At 35.3% G+C, this 18,000-nt stretch overlaps 1 protein-coding gene and 1 pseudogene across 1 annotated transcript; both read left to right on the top strand.

Moving 5' to 3' along the window:
* The first annotated feature begins 1,037 nt into the window (after positions 1–1,037).
* LOC141623333 (protein BOLA2) lies at positions 1,038–6,144 on the top strand. The gene is made up of 3 exons (XM_074439445.1): positions 1,038–1,206; positions 5,597–5,619; positions 5,744–6,144. Exons 1-3 carry the CDS (start codon positions 1,144–1,146, stop codon positions 5,922–5,924), a joined length of 267 nt encoding a protein of 88 aa, XP_074295546.1. The 5' UTR covers positions 1,038–1,143; the 3' UTR covers positions 5,925–6,144.
* Positions 6,145–7,725: 1,581 nt separating this feature from the next.
* On the top strand, positions 7,726–11,169 carry LOC141623332 (trihelix transcription factor GT-2-like; annotated as a pseudogene).
* Positions 11,170–18,000: the final 6,831 nt, after the last annotated feature.

Genomic DNA, 18,000 nt, shown 5'->3' with positions numbered 1-18,000 from the left:
GATCGACTGAGTTAGCCTATGATTACCCACTTAGAATTAAGACGGATATTAACAAGCTTTTGCTGAACATTGAATAGTAAAACAATGAGAGTAATGAATAATGATGCAATTGTCTAATTGCTCATTTTGGGGCATACAGATGATCCAAATTCGAAACAAATAGTGGAAATGGTCTAACAACATTAACCGTTTCAATTCATATTCGACGTAAACTTGAAAAGTACAACTCAAAGAAAAGAAAATCTGAGCGTTTATAAAGTTGATCCAAAATTATCGACGCTTGAAATATTTCAAAATCACTCGGAATGATGAAGTTTGAGCAAAAATCCTACTGACCACCTAGGTTGCACGGACATTCCTCCTAATTGGTGTTCCCGTGTCGGACACCCGTGTCGGACACGACACTCGTCGGACACATGTCAAAACGTGTCGGACACCTGTAAAGCCGTGTCTAACTTTTATCTTTTATTTGGGCACGTGTCCAACGCGTGTCCATGGTATTTGGACACACCTTCAAACGGAAAGTTGAATTTAAGGTAAATGACGTGAATTGTTATGTGGTTGAATTTGGTGGAAAAATGTTTTTTATACAAGTAATGAGATGTCGAAATAGATTGATTATAAGTTTGTTTTTGGTTTTAGAAATGAGAATAAGTTATATTTAACGTTAAATTTTACATTCATTTATTTAAATTTAATATAAAATACTTTTTCAAAAGTAAAATCACACATATATAACTGCAAAATATATATTTTATTAAATTTAAATAACGTGTCAGGTGTCTAAATTTCACGGGATCTTTCAGATTACGTATCACGTCAGTCGTCTGTCTTTTTAGTCTTTCTGGTTCAATGACCACAATACAACCACCCGGACAATCCAAATCCAAAATAACCTGACTTGAACTATCCAAATTCGACATAGCAACAGTGAGAGGATCCAATTCCCGACTGGGCCAAAGGAAACAAGTGGTCAAGTGGAGTTAGCTTATGTACGACGCAGAATATCCAATCTATAAGTACTTTGATGAATGAAGCATATAAACATGTACTCTGTATAATTAAGGTCAAATAATCAAATTAAAGACATCATCATTCATCTTGTTATACTAACTAACAGAAGAACGCAGGAAGAAGAGAAAAATGGGAGTAACCAAGGAAACCGTGGAGGCAACTCTTACTTCTAAGCTCTCCCCTACCCATCTTGTACGTTTCCTTTTTTTCCCCTTTATTTTTCTATTTTTATTTAATTCATGCATATATTTTCCTGTAATTACTGATTCTAACTTAATTATTGGTCTCTTTGATTTCCGCTTGACAATCCCATCTTCTATTTCTGTTTTATAATTATTAAGTAGTTTATTGGGTTGCTAATTTGTTTGCTTTTATGAGAATAAATTGTGGGTACTTTAGATTTTCATTGTTGGTTTGATATATAATATACTCAAACCCAAGAATTTATCAGGTCATTCATAGCACCAAATTTCTGTGTAAATACATACTATATTTTTGGGGATTTACCCTCTTGAGAAGGTAAACTTTAGTTTAGATTCGTAATTCATTGCGAGAGTAATTTAAGCATAGGTAAACAAAGGATTGAGACGGAATAAGATAGAAGATGTAAGCAGCTAGGTCTCTATTTCAATGCCTTTGTTTATGGTTAGGAATTTAGGGTTGCGTGGGAGTTGTTTTGGATTGGTATAATAGGAGTGCTTCCTGTAACATTTATAAAGGTTGGATCTTTAGACTGTCCACTAAGATAAATTTATGCCAACTTACTCGGTTTTGAGACTTTCAACCAAGTCATATTAAATTACCAATGATTCAATTCGACAGTCGCAGCAGTGTAGATTTGGCAATGGTAATTGGCTTTTTTTAGGACTTCTTGTATGTTATTGGGTCCTCTGAGATTTCAGCTAGCTTGCTTGGGATGGGTTGCTCTTGAGAATTTGAGATTGACTTGATGAAACATATGATTGCCACTTAGGAAGTTGTAACATGATTCTTAAAGAAAAGGTTCATGAAAAATCCTGTTTTTCAAATTGGTTGCACAATGTCACTTTGTTGGACAGTAAATACTAGTTTGGATGTCCGTGCGTTGCAACAGGTTAATTAGCTTAGTAACAAAAAAATGGTTATAAGGTCTATCTTAATCCTACATTATTTTTCAATGTGGGACATATATAACATACTAAGAAGTACACAATTTTATATATGTACAAATTATATGAAATCTATACGCTAATGATAGCATTTTTACCACGAATCAAATTATGTTATTTTCATATTTTCGTAACGATATTTTTTTGCCAAATGAAATGTAAAAGTTTTTATATAAAAATTAGAAACATCACTTGAATATAATATAAGAAATAAATATTATACTCCCTCCTATTCACTATATTCTTCTTCTTTCCTTTTTGCACAAGAAATAAGAAAGTGAATTTGGACCACACAAAACACACTACCCCACATGCAATTTAATTTGGACCATACAAATCAACCCAAAAAAGGAAATATGGAAGAAAAACCGAATAATCCGAATAAGGAAATAGGGAAGAATATAGTGAATAGGAGGGAGTAATAATTAAAAGATTCTCCACTTTATTTTTTACATCAAAAAATATTATTTATGATACTTTCCTAAATTAATTTTAGGATCACCCTACCTTATGATAATTTTCTGACTTGGGACGATTCAACTATTTATATGTAGTATATTTACCACACTTTCATTATTTTTCAATGTGGGACAAATAACACACTAAAAAGTACACCATCTTTTTTGCACATATTTCGATATCCAACCCGATTTAATAATGAGAAAATACTATACTATCTATTTATATCCGTACGTTTTTTTCCATTTTTTGTCATAATTAAAATATGTACAAATGATATGATTTAAATTACATTATTTTTCCTAACATGATTTTTAAGATGTAATTGAAGGAGCAATAATATGTATAAACAAATGCAAAATATTTTCTTTCTCTGGTGCAATTTTGATTAATGGTTAAAAATTATGATGTGTTTTAGTTAGTCAAATGTAATGAGGCATAATAATTACCTATATTTCAAAGTTAAAATTTTTTTAATTCTACTATTTATCAAAGTAAAAAAGCTTATTCTTGATTTGTTTGTGGATTCAGGATCTTTTTATGCAACACTTGAATGTATTATAATTCATAAATTTTCTATTTTAGTGCATAAATTATCACTATATATGACGCATTAATAACCAATTTATGTATATTTAGCACCCATTTTATTTTTTAATTATAATTTTGTCTTAAATAAAATCATTATACTATCGATTCTCTTAAAATAAACATTATAATATCACTAATATTGTAATATATATCGTTTTTAGAAATATCTACCTGATTAATATTTGTATAGTATTGTTGTAACTAAGGTTTGCCGTTAATACAAACTCTTATAAGAACTCTCTAAGATAATATTTAAGCGATTCAAAATATTTTGAGTTGATACCCCTAAGTTTCAAATATGACTCCTATTTATAATTATGTGATACCTCACCTCATGGTAATCTTCTAATGTGGGACAATTCAACTATTCATATGTAGTATATTTACCACACCTACATTATTTTTCAATGTGGGACAAACAATATATTTAGAAATACGCCATCTTTTTCGCACCTAATTGGACATCTAATCCAGTTTAATAATAATAAGCAAATACTATACTATTTATTAATATTCGTATAGTACATTTTTTTAACTTCTTATGATACTTAAAATGTGTGCAAATAATATGATACTATATTCTAATGCTAGCATTTATTTACCATAAATCTAATTATATAATTTTTCAAAAAAAAAAAACATTATGTTACTTTTTTGCTAAATGAGATGTAAAAATTTTTATATACAAATTATAAGCATCACTTCAACATTATATAAAAATATATATATATCATACCATAGAGATAATGATATAAACTCTTAAGAGCTCTCCAAGACAATGCTTAAGAGACTCGAAAGGTTTTTGGTTGGTATATATGTTCCAATGAAGACTCCTATTTATAATCATAAGATCACCCATCTTATTTTAATCTTACGATGTGTGACAATTCTATAATTTATACGTGTAGTATAATCACCACACTAACATTGTTTTTCAATATGGGACATATAATATATTAAGAAATACACCATCTTTAATATGTGCAAATCATATGAAATCTATACTTTAATGAAAGCATTTTTTACCACGAATCTAATTATATTATTTTCATAATTTTTATAACGACATTTTTTTGCCAAATGAGATGTCATAATTTTTATATAAAAATTAGAAACTTCTCATGAATATAAAATAGGAAATATAGATATTATAATAATTTAAAGATTCTCCACTTTATTTTTTATGTGAAAAATATTATTTATGAAACTTTCCTAAATTAATTTTTGATAATGTGGACGCTCTAGAATCGCTCGAAAAAACTCTCTTTTATATATAGATATAGATTTAAAGAGTCAAGCTATAAAACCTAGATTATCAAGGGTTCTTGTTTGTTAATCCTTTGTTATCATGCTGATAGTCGAGAATTTCTGAGAAGGAAACTAGCCTAGAAAGGGAATCAAAGTTGTGCGCTTTGTATTGATGTTGATTTCAGTGCTTATGATTCTACAATAATGACTGGTAACTGTAGCAAACTATTAGTAAGTAAGTAAGATTGGGATATTGGCAACTAGCCAAGAGAGTTGTCTAGAATATGCGAAATTAAGAATGGGCATTATGCCTAATCTGTTAAGACATTCATATCTGTAAGTTGTAGTATGTTTCAGAAAGGAAACAAAATTATCTACTTACTGGGCTTAGAAAGATGCAAGATGCAATCTTCATTAGCGGCTTCTTTTCTTTTGTTTTACCTTTGGAACTTGAGTACATGACAAGTTGATCTTCCAGACTGGAAAAGGCAAGTCATACTTGTATATTATGTTGCTCTTCTGGGTCAAGTTGTTACACCATCAGTGCCCTTTTGAAAGGCCCTTTACGTTGTCGTAAAGCTAAAAAGAACTTTTACATATTGGCTGTGAAACATTGTGTATCGTCTTATATCTAATAAATACCATTGATAATATGCCATTATGTTATCAGAAATCTGCTTTGTGATGTGTTTTTAAGCTTTCAATATTCTGTACGAGCAACAAAACTTACCCTTTGTTTGGATGAGGAGGGGATGGGAAGGGAGGCAGACAAATTATTTGGTTAGTGTGTTGGGTTGAAGGGAAATTGAGGGGAGGAAAATGGATCCTATGAATTCCTCCATTTTCCCTAATAAAAGTCAAATTAAAATAATTCCAACACACGAATCGATTGCGGAGGAGAAAACCATTCCTCCATTTCCCGTCCTCCCTTTGCCTGCTCCCCTCCCATTCTCTCCTCGAACATTTTATAAAATAAGCTCTGTTCTTTGTGACCATATGTACATCAAATGTTATCCGTCATATTTCATTCAGATTATTTACTAGGATTGTGGTAGGACTGTGAACTTGATTACTCATATCATGAAGGCGCGGTGACTAATCTCTCTCTCTTTTTTTTTTTTTTTTTTTTTATGCAGAAAGTAGTAGACACCTCTGGAGGGTAAGTCACTCAAGAGTCAAGATCAAACCTTTTTCAAGCAATTGAACTATCCATCTTGCAAAATTTCAACCGGACCAATGTTAAACATCTCATCTTTTAATGTTATTTTCTTTGATTCTTCCAGGTGTGGAGCAAGCTTTGTGGTCGAGATTGTTTCAAAAGAATTTGAAGGGAAAAGATTACTGGATAGGCATCGTATGGTTAATGCTGCTCTAGAAAAAGAGATGCAAGAGATTCATGCATTATCGATAAAGAAAGCTTTGACACCAGAGCAATGGGAACAACAATCCCAACCATCTGCGTAAAATGTGAATGCTTCTCTTGTTATAGGCAAGTGAACAAGTAGTTGGTCATACTAGTAGATCTAACTCTGTTTAATGATGATGGATTTGTTTAAACACTCCCAGAGATGCTAGTTGATCTAACTCTGTTTAATGGTGACGGATTTATTTACGCACTTGAGTCATGGTGGCCATAGTCCAAAACTATTAATAAAAACATAGCTTGACCTGTTATATTCTTCAATTTGATGTATGCTTATGATTGTTTTGAGAGTGTTGTCTTTGCAAGATAGAATCCGCCAAATGTGTCTTCTGATTGTTGGTGGCTGCAGTTTAATTCGCTTACCCTGAATTGTGACAACCTTATGAGGAATGGTGGGTTATGAGCATTCCCATCCACGGTCATGATCTACTTTATGAGAGAGATTGATCGAAACACGGCTAGCACCCATATAGTTTTTTTGGTGTCAAATGAGGTACAAGGCAATACGGAGTACAATATAAAGGGAAGGGGGGCTTGAACACGTGATCTATTGTCATAATATCTCCATCTTAACCACTAGGCTAAACCCTCTTTAGTTGATACCATGTAGTTGAGGATATTAATTGACAACACTTATTTGAAGATCTTAAATAAGCGTTAAAGGAAACTGATCGTAGTATGAGCAGCGTACTTATTAATAGCAATAAAGTATTACGTTCTTTTTAAATAAATTAGTGACGCAATATCAAGACTCAAGAGTAACCCTTGCCTCATATACGTTTTTTTTTCCTGCATGATTAGAATGTATCTAACTATACAGACGAAGTTTGTTGCTGATTTTTATATTCGAACTTTATATTAATGACCGAATCTCAAATCTCTCTTGTATGAACCCATTCCCATCGATGTGCGAGTGACGAAATGAGAGATAAGAACGAGTAGTATTTCAACCATTAATTAGACCTAAAAAAAAAAGTATAGACCAAAAAATAAATCACAAATTCTCATTATAGACGGACATATTCGTCTATAATAAAAGACGGGCTGGATCCCTCTCACAAAGAGCCAAATGGGAGGGCAAGTGGAAACCAAGTGGGTTACCATTTGACCTCCCATTTGCCTCTTTGTGAGAGGGATCCGACCTGTCTCTCATTATAGACGAATATGCCTCGTCTATAATGAGACTTGCTGAAAATAAATATAGAGGATCCCAAATTCCAATTAAAAACCAAAGCATAAATTCTCACTTGTGACAGGTCAAATAAAACCCATATTGGTAAATAAAGACAAGTTATCTGTGACTCCCTATACACTCTAATTTTCGTCTCATCTATCTATATGGGTAATATTTAACCCGTAATAAGTTTGCGACGGATATATTCGTCATAAGAGAGACCCGTAATAAGTTTGCGACAGATATATTCGTCATAAGAGAACAAAAGTGGAGGGAAATTGAGGGGAGGGGGGAGAGGGAATAGAGTGTGGTTATTTAGATACACTTGTTGTTATTCAAATAAGATATTTTAAATCCCTTATTCTCATCCCTTTTTTTCCCTCCACATCTCTTAATCCAAACACACCCTTAGAAAAATTAAAAAAAAAAAAAATTGAATTACACAGTTTTTTCTTGAGAAGTCACAAGTGTTTAACGATTGACCATACTGCTCACACTTTATTACAAAGTAGGTAAATTATCAATTTACCCAATTTCTTTCCATTTTCACCTGACACTATACTATTTATTGACCTACAAAAATCTTGATTAAACCCTAAATTCACCCCTCCTACCCCTCTTTTTTCCCCTATCCAACAACAAAATATCACATCCCAGCTAATCCTAATTAAACCCCCCCATAAATCAATTTTTTACCCAAAACCCACTTCATTTTAACTCAAACCCATCAATAAAAAACAATAAAAAAAAAATTTCAACTTTTTTGGTTCTAGGCTGTAAATTTCAGATGCAGGAAAACAGTGGAGCAGCTGAAATTACAAGGGAAAATGAGACGAAATCAGTTGAAAATGAGGTGGAAAGAACTGAAGAAGAGGAGAACAATAATAATAATAATAATAATAACAATAATTCAGTGGGTGAAACAACAAGTGCAGAATTTTGCAGTAATTTAGGTGGAAATAGATGGCCTGAGAAAGAAACTATGGCTTTGATTGAGATTAGGTCTGCCTTGGATGTTGCTTTTAGGGATTCTGCTGCTAAATCCCCTCTTTGGGAGGAAATTTCTAGGTTTTTTTCATTCTTCTTTTGTTAATTTCATGTTTTTAAGTATTGGGTTTTGTTGTTTTGGTTGAAATTTACTGTCTGTGTTTTCACTGTTTTATTACTGTCTTAGCACCTGAAATAACTGTAGTCTGAGCACCTGTATTTACTGTGTCATGCTAATATGAGCTGATGATTATAATTTTAAGAACTGGGTTTTGCTAATTAGATTATGAGGTTGTTTATTAGCCTGTGAAGTGGCGGAGCGAGGGGGCTAGCAGGAGTGGTCGCCCACGAACAATGAAAAATTTGAAATTTTTAGTTAAAAAGCGCTATTCGCTTTATAAAATTTTCGATCTATGTTTTCGCTCCCATGTTTGAATTCTGGTTCTGCCACTGGCTGGGTGTAATCATTAAAAAGTCCATCACTGTTTTATTGAAGTATATGGGACATTTTTTTTATTTTGTTGAATTCGATAGCTAGCAACTTATATTATAGGTGGGTACAAGGAAGGAAACGAAGGTGATGGTTTGTGTGACATTTGTGGTTGTTTTTTTGGAAGACAGTCTGATGTTTTTGGTAGGTAGAAAGTGTGGGTACTTCCTCTATTGTAGTCTTGGCTAGTTAGATGTAAGGTTGTGTTCTTCTCTAAACCTTGGTGGTAGTGGTTTGGTTTTGGTTTTGGTTTTGGTTTTGGTTTTTGGATGAGGACATGAGGTAGCCACGGTGGCGGTTTTGTTGCTAATGAATTCGAACCCAAGTAACGTCGATGAGTTTATCGACAAAATTAGGTGATATCGACTCTCTTAGCTATTGTAGCTTGGTGGTTGGCTTGACTGTTAGTAGTAAGCTTCGGTTATTATTGCGTTCTAGAATCCAACAAGGCGAGGTATAGGCTGTAGGTATCTATTATGTTGTAGAGGTGGGTTATATATAATTGGAGTTTAGCTACTTGTTAGTTTGGGATTCTTGTGCCGAGCTATGTTTTTGACCTCTTCAATCGTAAAATTTAGAGATTCTGGGATGGTGGTTCTTATGGTTGATAACGCAGGTTTGACTGATGTTTTTGCTTGATGAAATGTACTGCCAATTTGAGAATTTATACTTTGCTCCCCTCCTGCTTAATTGTCATTTTCTTATGAATTTGTTGTTTTGTATCTATAGGTAGATTGAAAATTGGAAATGCCTGGGCTTCTTTTAGTATGGAGTTCATTTGAAAATTTGACTGGTTTAAGTTTTCTGTTACTGGGTGGGTTGTAGATGAATCAGTGTACTGCCTGACTGTACTGCTGTTTGCCATGATTGAATCTTGATCAATCGCAAAGTCGTTGATGCTATTGTGTCAACCGTGTCTTAATTGAGTCCTTGCTGTTACACTGTTACCTATGTTCCTTAGACTCTGCTATTGTATCAACCATGTCTTAATTGGGATGTGTGCGAAAGTGTCGGACACTTCTATTTTGTCAAAAACAAGTGTTGGGTTAGGTTATATACTTACATGCGGTAATATGAAGAGTCGGAATAACATACGTTGTTACTTGTTAACTTGAATTTTGACAATCGAGAATTTTCTCGTATAAGTTCGTGGTGTTCTTTATTGGTTCAGACAGGTGGGGTTGATTAAATGAAATTTGAAAGTGAATTTGCCTGTCTGATTGCAGGAGAATGGCTGCGCTTGGATATAGTAGAAGTGCCCATAAATGCAAGGAGAAATTTGAGAACATATTCAAGTATCACAAGCGACTGAAAAACGGTTCGTCTGCTCGGCCAACTGCAAAAACATATCGGTTTTTCAGTTATCTTGAAGCTCTTGATCACCATCAAATCGCACTCAAAAGTGCATCATCTCCCAGCAAACAGCAACAATGATGAAGGATACAACAATCGATGCAATTCCAATCTCGTGCAACCCGCCATATGTTCCCCAAATGACGAATCCCATATCGGTAAATTTTGATATGAGTCCTATAACCACTTCATCATCAACTCCCTCTTCTTCAGGGAGCCAATCGGAGACTGCTCGAAAAAGGAAGAGAAAATGGGCAGATTTATTCGATAAATTGATGAAATCTGTGCTTGCGAAACAAGAGGAGTTGCAGAACAAATTACTGGAAGCCATAGATAAGTTTGAGCAAGAGAGATTAGCCAGAGAAGTGGAGTGGAAGATGCAAGAAATTGAAAGAATCAAGAAGCAACATGAACTTTTGATTCATGAAAGATCGATATCGGCAGCAAAAGATGCAGCTGTACTTGCCTTCTTGCAAAAGATCTCGGAGCAAGGCAACTTTTCTGGGATGTTAGGCCAGATGGACGAATTCCTGAAATCAGAACCAAGCATTGTGGGTAAAAAAGAGAAAGATGATGGCGAAAATTCCAATTCACGGTGGCCAAAAGAGGAAGTTGAAGCCTTGATTAGAATTAAAACTAGCATGGAATTACAAAATCAAAGAATGGGGCCTTTATGGGAAGACATTTCAATGGGTATGAAAAGTATTGGGTACGATCGAAATGCTAAAAAGTGTAAAGAGAAATGGGAGAACATAAACAAGTATTACCGGAGAGTGAAAGACAGCCACAGGCAGAGGCCTGTGGATTCCAAAACATGCCCTTATTTCCACCTCCTTGATTCTCTATATGGCATGAGAACCAAGAGAGTAGTAGATCCTGATTATGAAAACTCAGGTTCTAGCTCAAGACCGGAAGAGCTTTTGATGCATATGATGAATGTGGCACCAAGCCAAAATGGTAATCAGAAAATTGAGAATCACAACAATGAGGCCGAGGATGGTGGTAATGAAGATGACAATGATGGAAATGACTATGAATCTGTCCCTAATGTTAGTTCTCCGACAAGAGTATAAATTATGAAGTGATCAGATATTGTAGACCATGGCTAGGGTTGTGGTGGTGTATGAAATGTAAGCCATTGTAGTGTGTCGAGATCCTTGCAAACCGAACAACCAAGTACATAATGTCTCAAGGCTGAAGTTGGGTAGGCTGGTTTGTGTGCGTGCAGTAGTATACTTTGTTCAAGCGCCTTTTCTTTCTTTTTTTTTTCTTTTTTTTTTTTCACAAAAACAGTTGTAAGATCGTTGTACCAGAACTCGTTTAGTAGAGGTTTTGTGCGTTTTTGAAATAAAAGGTTTGAATTTATAATAAGTGAGTTATAGTTATTAAACCTCCTGATATCTTTCGGTGAATGGTTCCCCGGTGACATCGATTTTTTTTTGTTTGAAACAAATTATACAAGACCAGCTTGTCACATTTAGGGCAGAGCACTGATCGGATATTCGAATCCAAAGTGTTAGTTTGGATCGGATATGCATATTAGAAATTCCTTAAGTTAGATATCCATATCTAAACCAAATGTTTCGGATATCCAAATTAATCGGATCGGATGCGAATATTCATATTTTGGAATTTACTTTAAAATTAACTTTGAAACACGATCATCTTGCATGATAATTTTCTTTAGTACTTTTACTTCAATGTTCTCACCTGAAATTTAAGTACCACTTACATATTTCTCTAATATTTTAAACTTTAATTAAGTTGTTGTATCAGATAAAATTGCATTTTCTTGAAATTATACCAAAAAACTATAGTTTCGGATCAGATCGGATATCCAAATGTTTTAATTCTAATATCCCTTTTGTGTTTCACTTTTCCATTTTCCATTCGCACTTTGAGGTGTGCGTTCACCCAGTGACGGTTCTAAAAGATGATTCATGTCAGTCGATCCCAATTCATTTTGGGATTAAGGCTCTGTTTTTTTTTTTTTGATTAGGTAAGAAAACTAGGTTGATCCTCTAGAGTAGGACCAACCTATCTCATCCTTTCGAATGAGGGAGGTAAGTTGAAGCCACCGGCTATCAAACCACCTCGAAAGAGAAGGACAAGAATGTCCAATCGAAGCCATGAAGTCAGCAACCTTGTTGGCTTCACGAAAGCAATGTTTAATTATCACTTCATCGAAAAAATGAAGGTCTAATTTCACATCCTTGATAATACTAGAAATTTCTCAAGGAATTTGCCAAGTACCTCAGATTGAGTTGCTAAAATACCTTCCTTTAAAGCGAGAGCTTCCGCAACAAGGATACTATTGGATCCACACTTTTTTGCTCCTAGCAAAACGACCTTACCATTGTGATCTCTTATAGAATATCCTAAGGCACCTTTATTACTTTCTATTCTTGATCCGTCAAAATTTAGCTTTAGGAAACCGTTTCTAGATTTTTCCAACCAGATCTCTTTCATACTAGAGTTATTTCTAGCTGAGTTTTCTATCTCGAGATTGTTGAGATCCTTAAATCTAGTCACATTCCAGGTCTCGATGCTATTTTTACATAAAGTAATAAGTTTGCTGATATTGAAATGAACATTATTAAAAATAATGTCATTTCTATGAAACCATGCATTCCACCAAATAAAAATAATCTTAATAAACTCATCTTTTGGAATTAAGTCTTTGAGATAATTAAGTTTTATTAGAAAACTTTGACTTGTAATATTATCATAATTTGACAAAAACTCGTTGAAACTAATAATGTTCAGATCTTGAAAAACGGACCCAATCAAGGGACACTCGAAAAAGAAATGTTCATTGCTTTCCATAAGATTGTTGCACAGAACACAATGAGGTGGGACATCAATATGACTCTTGAGGTCTCTTAAGAGTATGTACAATGGGAGCTCTTGGAGGTGCTCTTTAAGAGCATGTACAATAGGCAGTGACGAATCTAGGATTTATGGAATTGGGGTGTTTTAATAAAATTTATGTAGCATAAAAGAACACTAAAATATAATTACTCAAATAATTCATAATACAATTTACGCAAAGGGCTTCAAGGCAAGAAAATGCAATCTAGTTCATCATCGGTTTGAACTTGATAAGTCCATTTTATATACATTTTGACTCCCTACTTTAGCTCTAATATATATGTCATTTGCACTAATCTAGTAGTTTTACGAGATAATATTGTGTTATAGTTGTCTTTGCATGGTTTGTCACATTTTGTAGGAAGTTGAGCTTTAGAAGCTTATTTCTAACAAAATTGCAAGAGCTAGTATACAAGGCTAAGTGTGGAGCATGAGTTGGACCAACATTGAAGTGCTACATGGATTTGCATGCATAAAGATATGGATTAAGATGAAAATGCAAAATAAAGTTTTATGCAAAGTCAAGCCCAAGAAATCAAGTCCAACTAGGTGGAAGCTTAAGATGCTAGAATACATTGGATGCTATGCTTTAAGATCATTATCGGATGATTAAACAAGGCATTAAACATCAACATTGGATACTATGTGCATTAACTAGAGGAATTAAGAAGCCGGAGCCAAATAGCCACGACCCCGATCGGGGTTACCTCTTTTTATGTTGTTTATGTTACTCCCTTCACCCCTATATAAAGGGTGTTGATCCGGGACCTAAAACACACTTCTCACACACCTTCTACACCACTTTCATACTCTCATTTCAGTTCTTAGTTTAGGTTAGATTAGATTTCCCTTTAACATTTCCATTATGTTATAAACAATTTTATTCAAGTTATATACAATTTACATTTCAAGTTATTTCCATTTGTTCTATCTTGTTCTTCATTTCCAAGTCCATTCCCAATTGTTAAGGTAATCTTATTTCCAATATTGTTTTGTTATTCATTTGCCATTTACATCACTACTTAGTATGTTTATCTTTACCATTTCACATATCATTGGATTAGTTTTCATTATGAATAAGTAATTCAATTGTCTAGGGAATAAGGGAAATCATGCATAACTGCATAAGTAGTTCTTGCAATTGTTAAACTAGGATGTTATAATATCATTTCATTGTTTCTATCACATGTTTGTATTGTCACGACTAATCTTTGTTTAATGATCATAATCATCGATTAAGTTTGTTAATTCGTTCTATAAGTCGAGAGGCACGGAATCGGATTAGACTAAGCATGTGTAGTAGGACGACCTAGTCATAAACGAGAGTTTCTCTAGGACCCGGTCTATGGTTGACACTAATATCGAGAGGTGGGTGTCTCTAAGCCTAAACAATTAATGATTTATCAACTCCTATGTTTAATTTGAGCATTTACATAATTTGCATGTGTGACCCGACCTCCCTAGACTATTTCTTTATCATTATTGTTTTCTTCCATTATCCAACCAACCAATCATACGATAATCGACTCAAGATAAAACTCATTCCATAACAACTAATTAAAAACTACTGTCTTTTTGTGGATTCGACCCATACGTACTACATTCATTTGTGTCTAGGGTATTTATTTTTGCATAGGTGTGCGATAGCCTATCAAATTTTGGCGCCGTTGCCGGGGAGCACCGTTTTGTTTGCTAATTAGTTATTGAATTTTATCTTATTTTATTTTGTCTCGGGGAACACTTGTTCCTTGGGATCTTCTCATGGTTTCTTTGTAGTTTTAGTGCCTATTTTGTAGGTAATAAAGCTTGGCCTTTCATAATGAATTACGAATTCGCCCAACAACTCCAAGATGAGCCTTTTTCTGACTATCTTGACCGATTCTACTACTTTTTTGATGGTCTCATCTCTCTTGGACATGTCCTTGATGAGGATTACTTGGGTCATTTCGTGCTTGGTGGCATGGATTCTGAGACCCGTGGATTGGCTCTAAAGTTTAGTAATGAGAATCTCTACAACATGATTGGGCCGGAGCTTTGGAATTTCTTGGATATCATGGCTACCGAATGTCGAGAGTTAGCGCGCCAATTCAATGTGTGTCGTATGCAAGAGAAGCTCAAAGTGCTTCAAGTTCGTTCTCAAAAGGAAGCGAGCCAATGTGAGCTTATTACCTCTTCTCATGCTCTCCCAACCTCCCAATGTGAGTCTTTTGACCCTAACCATTTTGAATTATTGGATGACGATGACGATGAACCGACTTTCATTATTGAAATGCCCCTATTGTCGCTCCAATTTACCATTTCGTGAAGGAGGTAGTTGACACACGTGCCATGGATAAGCTTGAACCCGACCATAGTGAAACGAATGAGGTTTTACCCGAGACATGTGAAACCTTTGAAAATCCTTTTATATGGGATGTAGTTGACCAATTTGAAGTTGATGGAGGACTTAGTGATGCTAATATAGAGGTTAAGTGGGATGCACTCCCCATTTTTGATGAGTCCTACCACTTAGAGTTTTTATACCACCAATTTGAGACCGTTCATGATTATAATATTTGCACTAACGGTTTATTTTAGGGTGTTGCTCATTCATGTACATGATTTACTCAATCATGGACATGATTTCCCACATTACCCCTCTTAATTCAACACCAATATTTTTACATTTTCTTCAAAATCCATTACTCCTTTCAATTTGCTTTCTCCACATCCTCAACCACCACTCCTGCCGCCACCACCCAACCACCATGCTTATCATCACCTACCCCTCCTGCGTGACCGTTGTCTAAACCAGCCCCCTTCATCACCCATTCTGACCCACTATTATACATGCTTTACGAACTGCGATATCGTACTTAATTTTTGTTTGATTGAATAGTATAAAGAACAGGAACATCTGTAACACCCCCTCATACCAAGGTACCTTACCAAGGACTACCCTAGCATGTAAGACTATTACCATCTCGGTTTCCCGAGGTTAGTATATCAAAGTTACCAATTCCAAACAACCTTTATTAAAGTATAAAGAGTTAGTGATTACATATTTCCAAAACCAAACCAAAGTATAATTGTGAAAGGTCTAACAACTACAAAGAATGCAAGCTAAGTCTCTTGACGGTGGAAGCTAGATTCGAGTGATGACTCCCCACGACTGTCCCATAGCTAAACATCTGAATTACCTGTCACAATCTGCTCACCATCCCCGAATGGATCACCGCAGGTTTTACAAAACAACAACAACGGGGTCAGTACCGTTCAATCAAGATAAGACAAAAAAATAATGTAACCGGCTGATCATCCTCCACAGTAACTGGCTACACACCGAAGTGTGTAGCCTTGACGGATTACCCATCGCAACAGGTAACCCACTCCGCCGGTGGGGGACCGCAGCCCATCCCCACCAAGTCCAGCTCATCAACGAGAGACTATCAATCCATGTCCCTTAATGTGCACATCCTCTCCTGTGTCGGGTTCCACGGAGGGCGAACTAGGGTGTGAAGCCACTCCCGCAAGTGACTCCACCATAATCACACACACACCATAGCATCACAGCTGATACGTGCCTAATGTATAGTCTTTTTAGCCTATTTCAGCACGTATTTCTATGCATTTTCATATTGTTTTTATGATATTTTGCCCCGAATTGGCTACTTTGGTTCGTTTTGTCCATTTTGTAGAAATGAACACGAAAGTAGTGGAATCGTACCCTTTTTCGTCCTTTTTGCATGCATTTAGAGGAGACGGGATTTTCCTGAGTGAGATACTGTGTTTGGAAGCGTCGAGGCACGCATTACAAGGCACTTAGACGCGGACTTGAGCTGAAATGAAGTCAAGTCACTCGATCGAGCTGTTTTCCACTCGATCGAGTGGTTTCTACATCCAAGAAGTGGTCGATCGAGTACTTTGTACTCGATCCTTATGCTGTAGAAAGAGCTGTTGCTCGATCGAGTAACTTTTCAGTCGATCGAGCTGTTTTGGCTGAAGAATTGGTCGATCGAGTGGTTTTAATCCACTCGATCGAGTGGTTTTGATGGGTTTGGGCTTTAATTAGCCCGCGTGATGTTTTATTTCGCTAAACTCTTTTGCTTTGCTATTTAAGCACGCTTTACTAGGTTAATTAGGATCATCTTTCATATTATCAAACACTCTACTGTAAACCTTGCGACGTTGCTTTTCCTCTTCACTGTTACTTTATTTCGGGATTATTTTCACTCGGATTTTGTGTTCTTTACGCCGGATTCGCTTGGATTGTAATTCCTTTCTCCCTCTTAATAATAATTAATCATTTGGTTGCTTTAATTTCTCATTTGTGTTATTATTTCTTTTGCCCTAATTTTCCTTACTGCAATTTATTGTTTATTTATAATGTTTTCTGCTGGGAATTTAATTGCTGTTAGTTTAATTAGCGATATGTGTAACTACACCCCCTTCATGTCGGGATTAGGGGATCTGTGGTAGAAATGTGACGATGTAATGAATGAATTAGACGAATTGATTACGAGACTCTGTCACTATAGCAATTTAATTGTATTTATCCGACCTAGTTGAGTGCACGCTTCTATGTCACCCTTTAATCTGGCTAAAATTAATCCTGGATCGAGAGATTGGACTAAATAGGCCTGCTATAAACAGTAGACTACCCTAATGAGGATGAAAGTTAAGTTAGTGGTATTTTAGGATAGAAAGTGGACCGAAAGGACCTTTCAACATCCGTCTCACATTAGTTCGTCCAATCATTTACAATGAGTCACGGGACTACCGTAGTGAACCGAAATCCTGACATGTCCCTCTCTTCTTGATAGTTTAATCATATTTTACTGCCTTTACTGCTCTTTACTTTATTTCTCTCCCTTTCAAACTTCGTAGTTTAGAACCAAATTCAAACAAACCTCCCATTGTTACTTTAGGACTAGAATTAGGCAACTGTTAATTACATTACCTCCCTGTGGATTCGATACTCGACTGCCTCTGCTACATTTTAGTTGAGACCGTTAGGTTTTATCTTTGATAGGGTTGCGATAGCCGTGTCAAATTTTGGCGCCGTTGCCGGGGAGGCAGTTGTTCTAATTTTTGGTTGTCTTTATTTTAGTCTGTTTTTTAGTTTAAGGGACATCCGTTCCTTAGACTATTCTTATATCCTATTTGTAGTTTCTTCTTATGCGCAGGTCACAGGGTGGTGAATTATTGCCTTATAATCCTGAGCTTGAGAAATCTTTGCGCGAGTTGAGACGATCACAAAGGG

This window comes from Silene latifolia, chromosome X (assembly GCF_048544455.1).
Source record: "Silene latifolia isolate original U9 population chromosome X, ASM4854445v1, whole genome shotgun sequence".
Lineage (NCBI taxonomy): Eukaryota > Viridiplantae > Streptophyta > Magnoliopsida > Caryophyllales > Caryophyllaceae > Silene > Silene latifolia.
This window is presented reverse-complemented; position numbering and strand designations above follow the sequence as displayed.

Bases quoted from the DNA above. Each gene is read 5' to 3' on its own strand.
- LOC141623333 (XM_074439445.1), top strand. From the start codon at position 1,144: ATGGGAGTAACCAAGGAAACCGTGGAGGCAACTCTTACTTCTAAGCTC. The intron at 1,207-5,596 runs GTACGTTTCCTT...TTTTTTATGCAG, and splicing joins AGCTCTCCCCTACCCATCTT to AAAGTAGTAGACACCTCTGG. The intron at 5,620-5,743 runs GTAAGTCACTCA...TGATTCTTCCAG, and splicing joins GTAGTAGACACCTCTGGAGG to GTGTGGAGCAAGCTTTGTGG.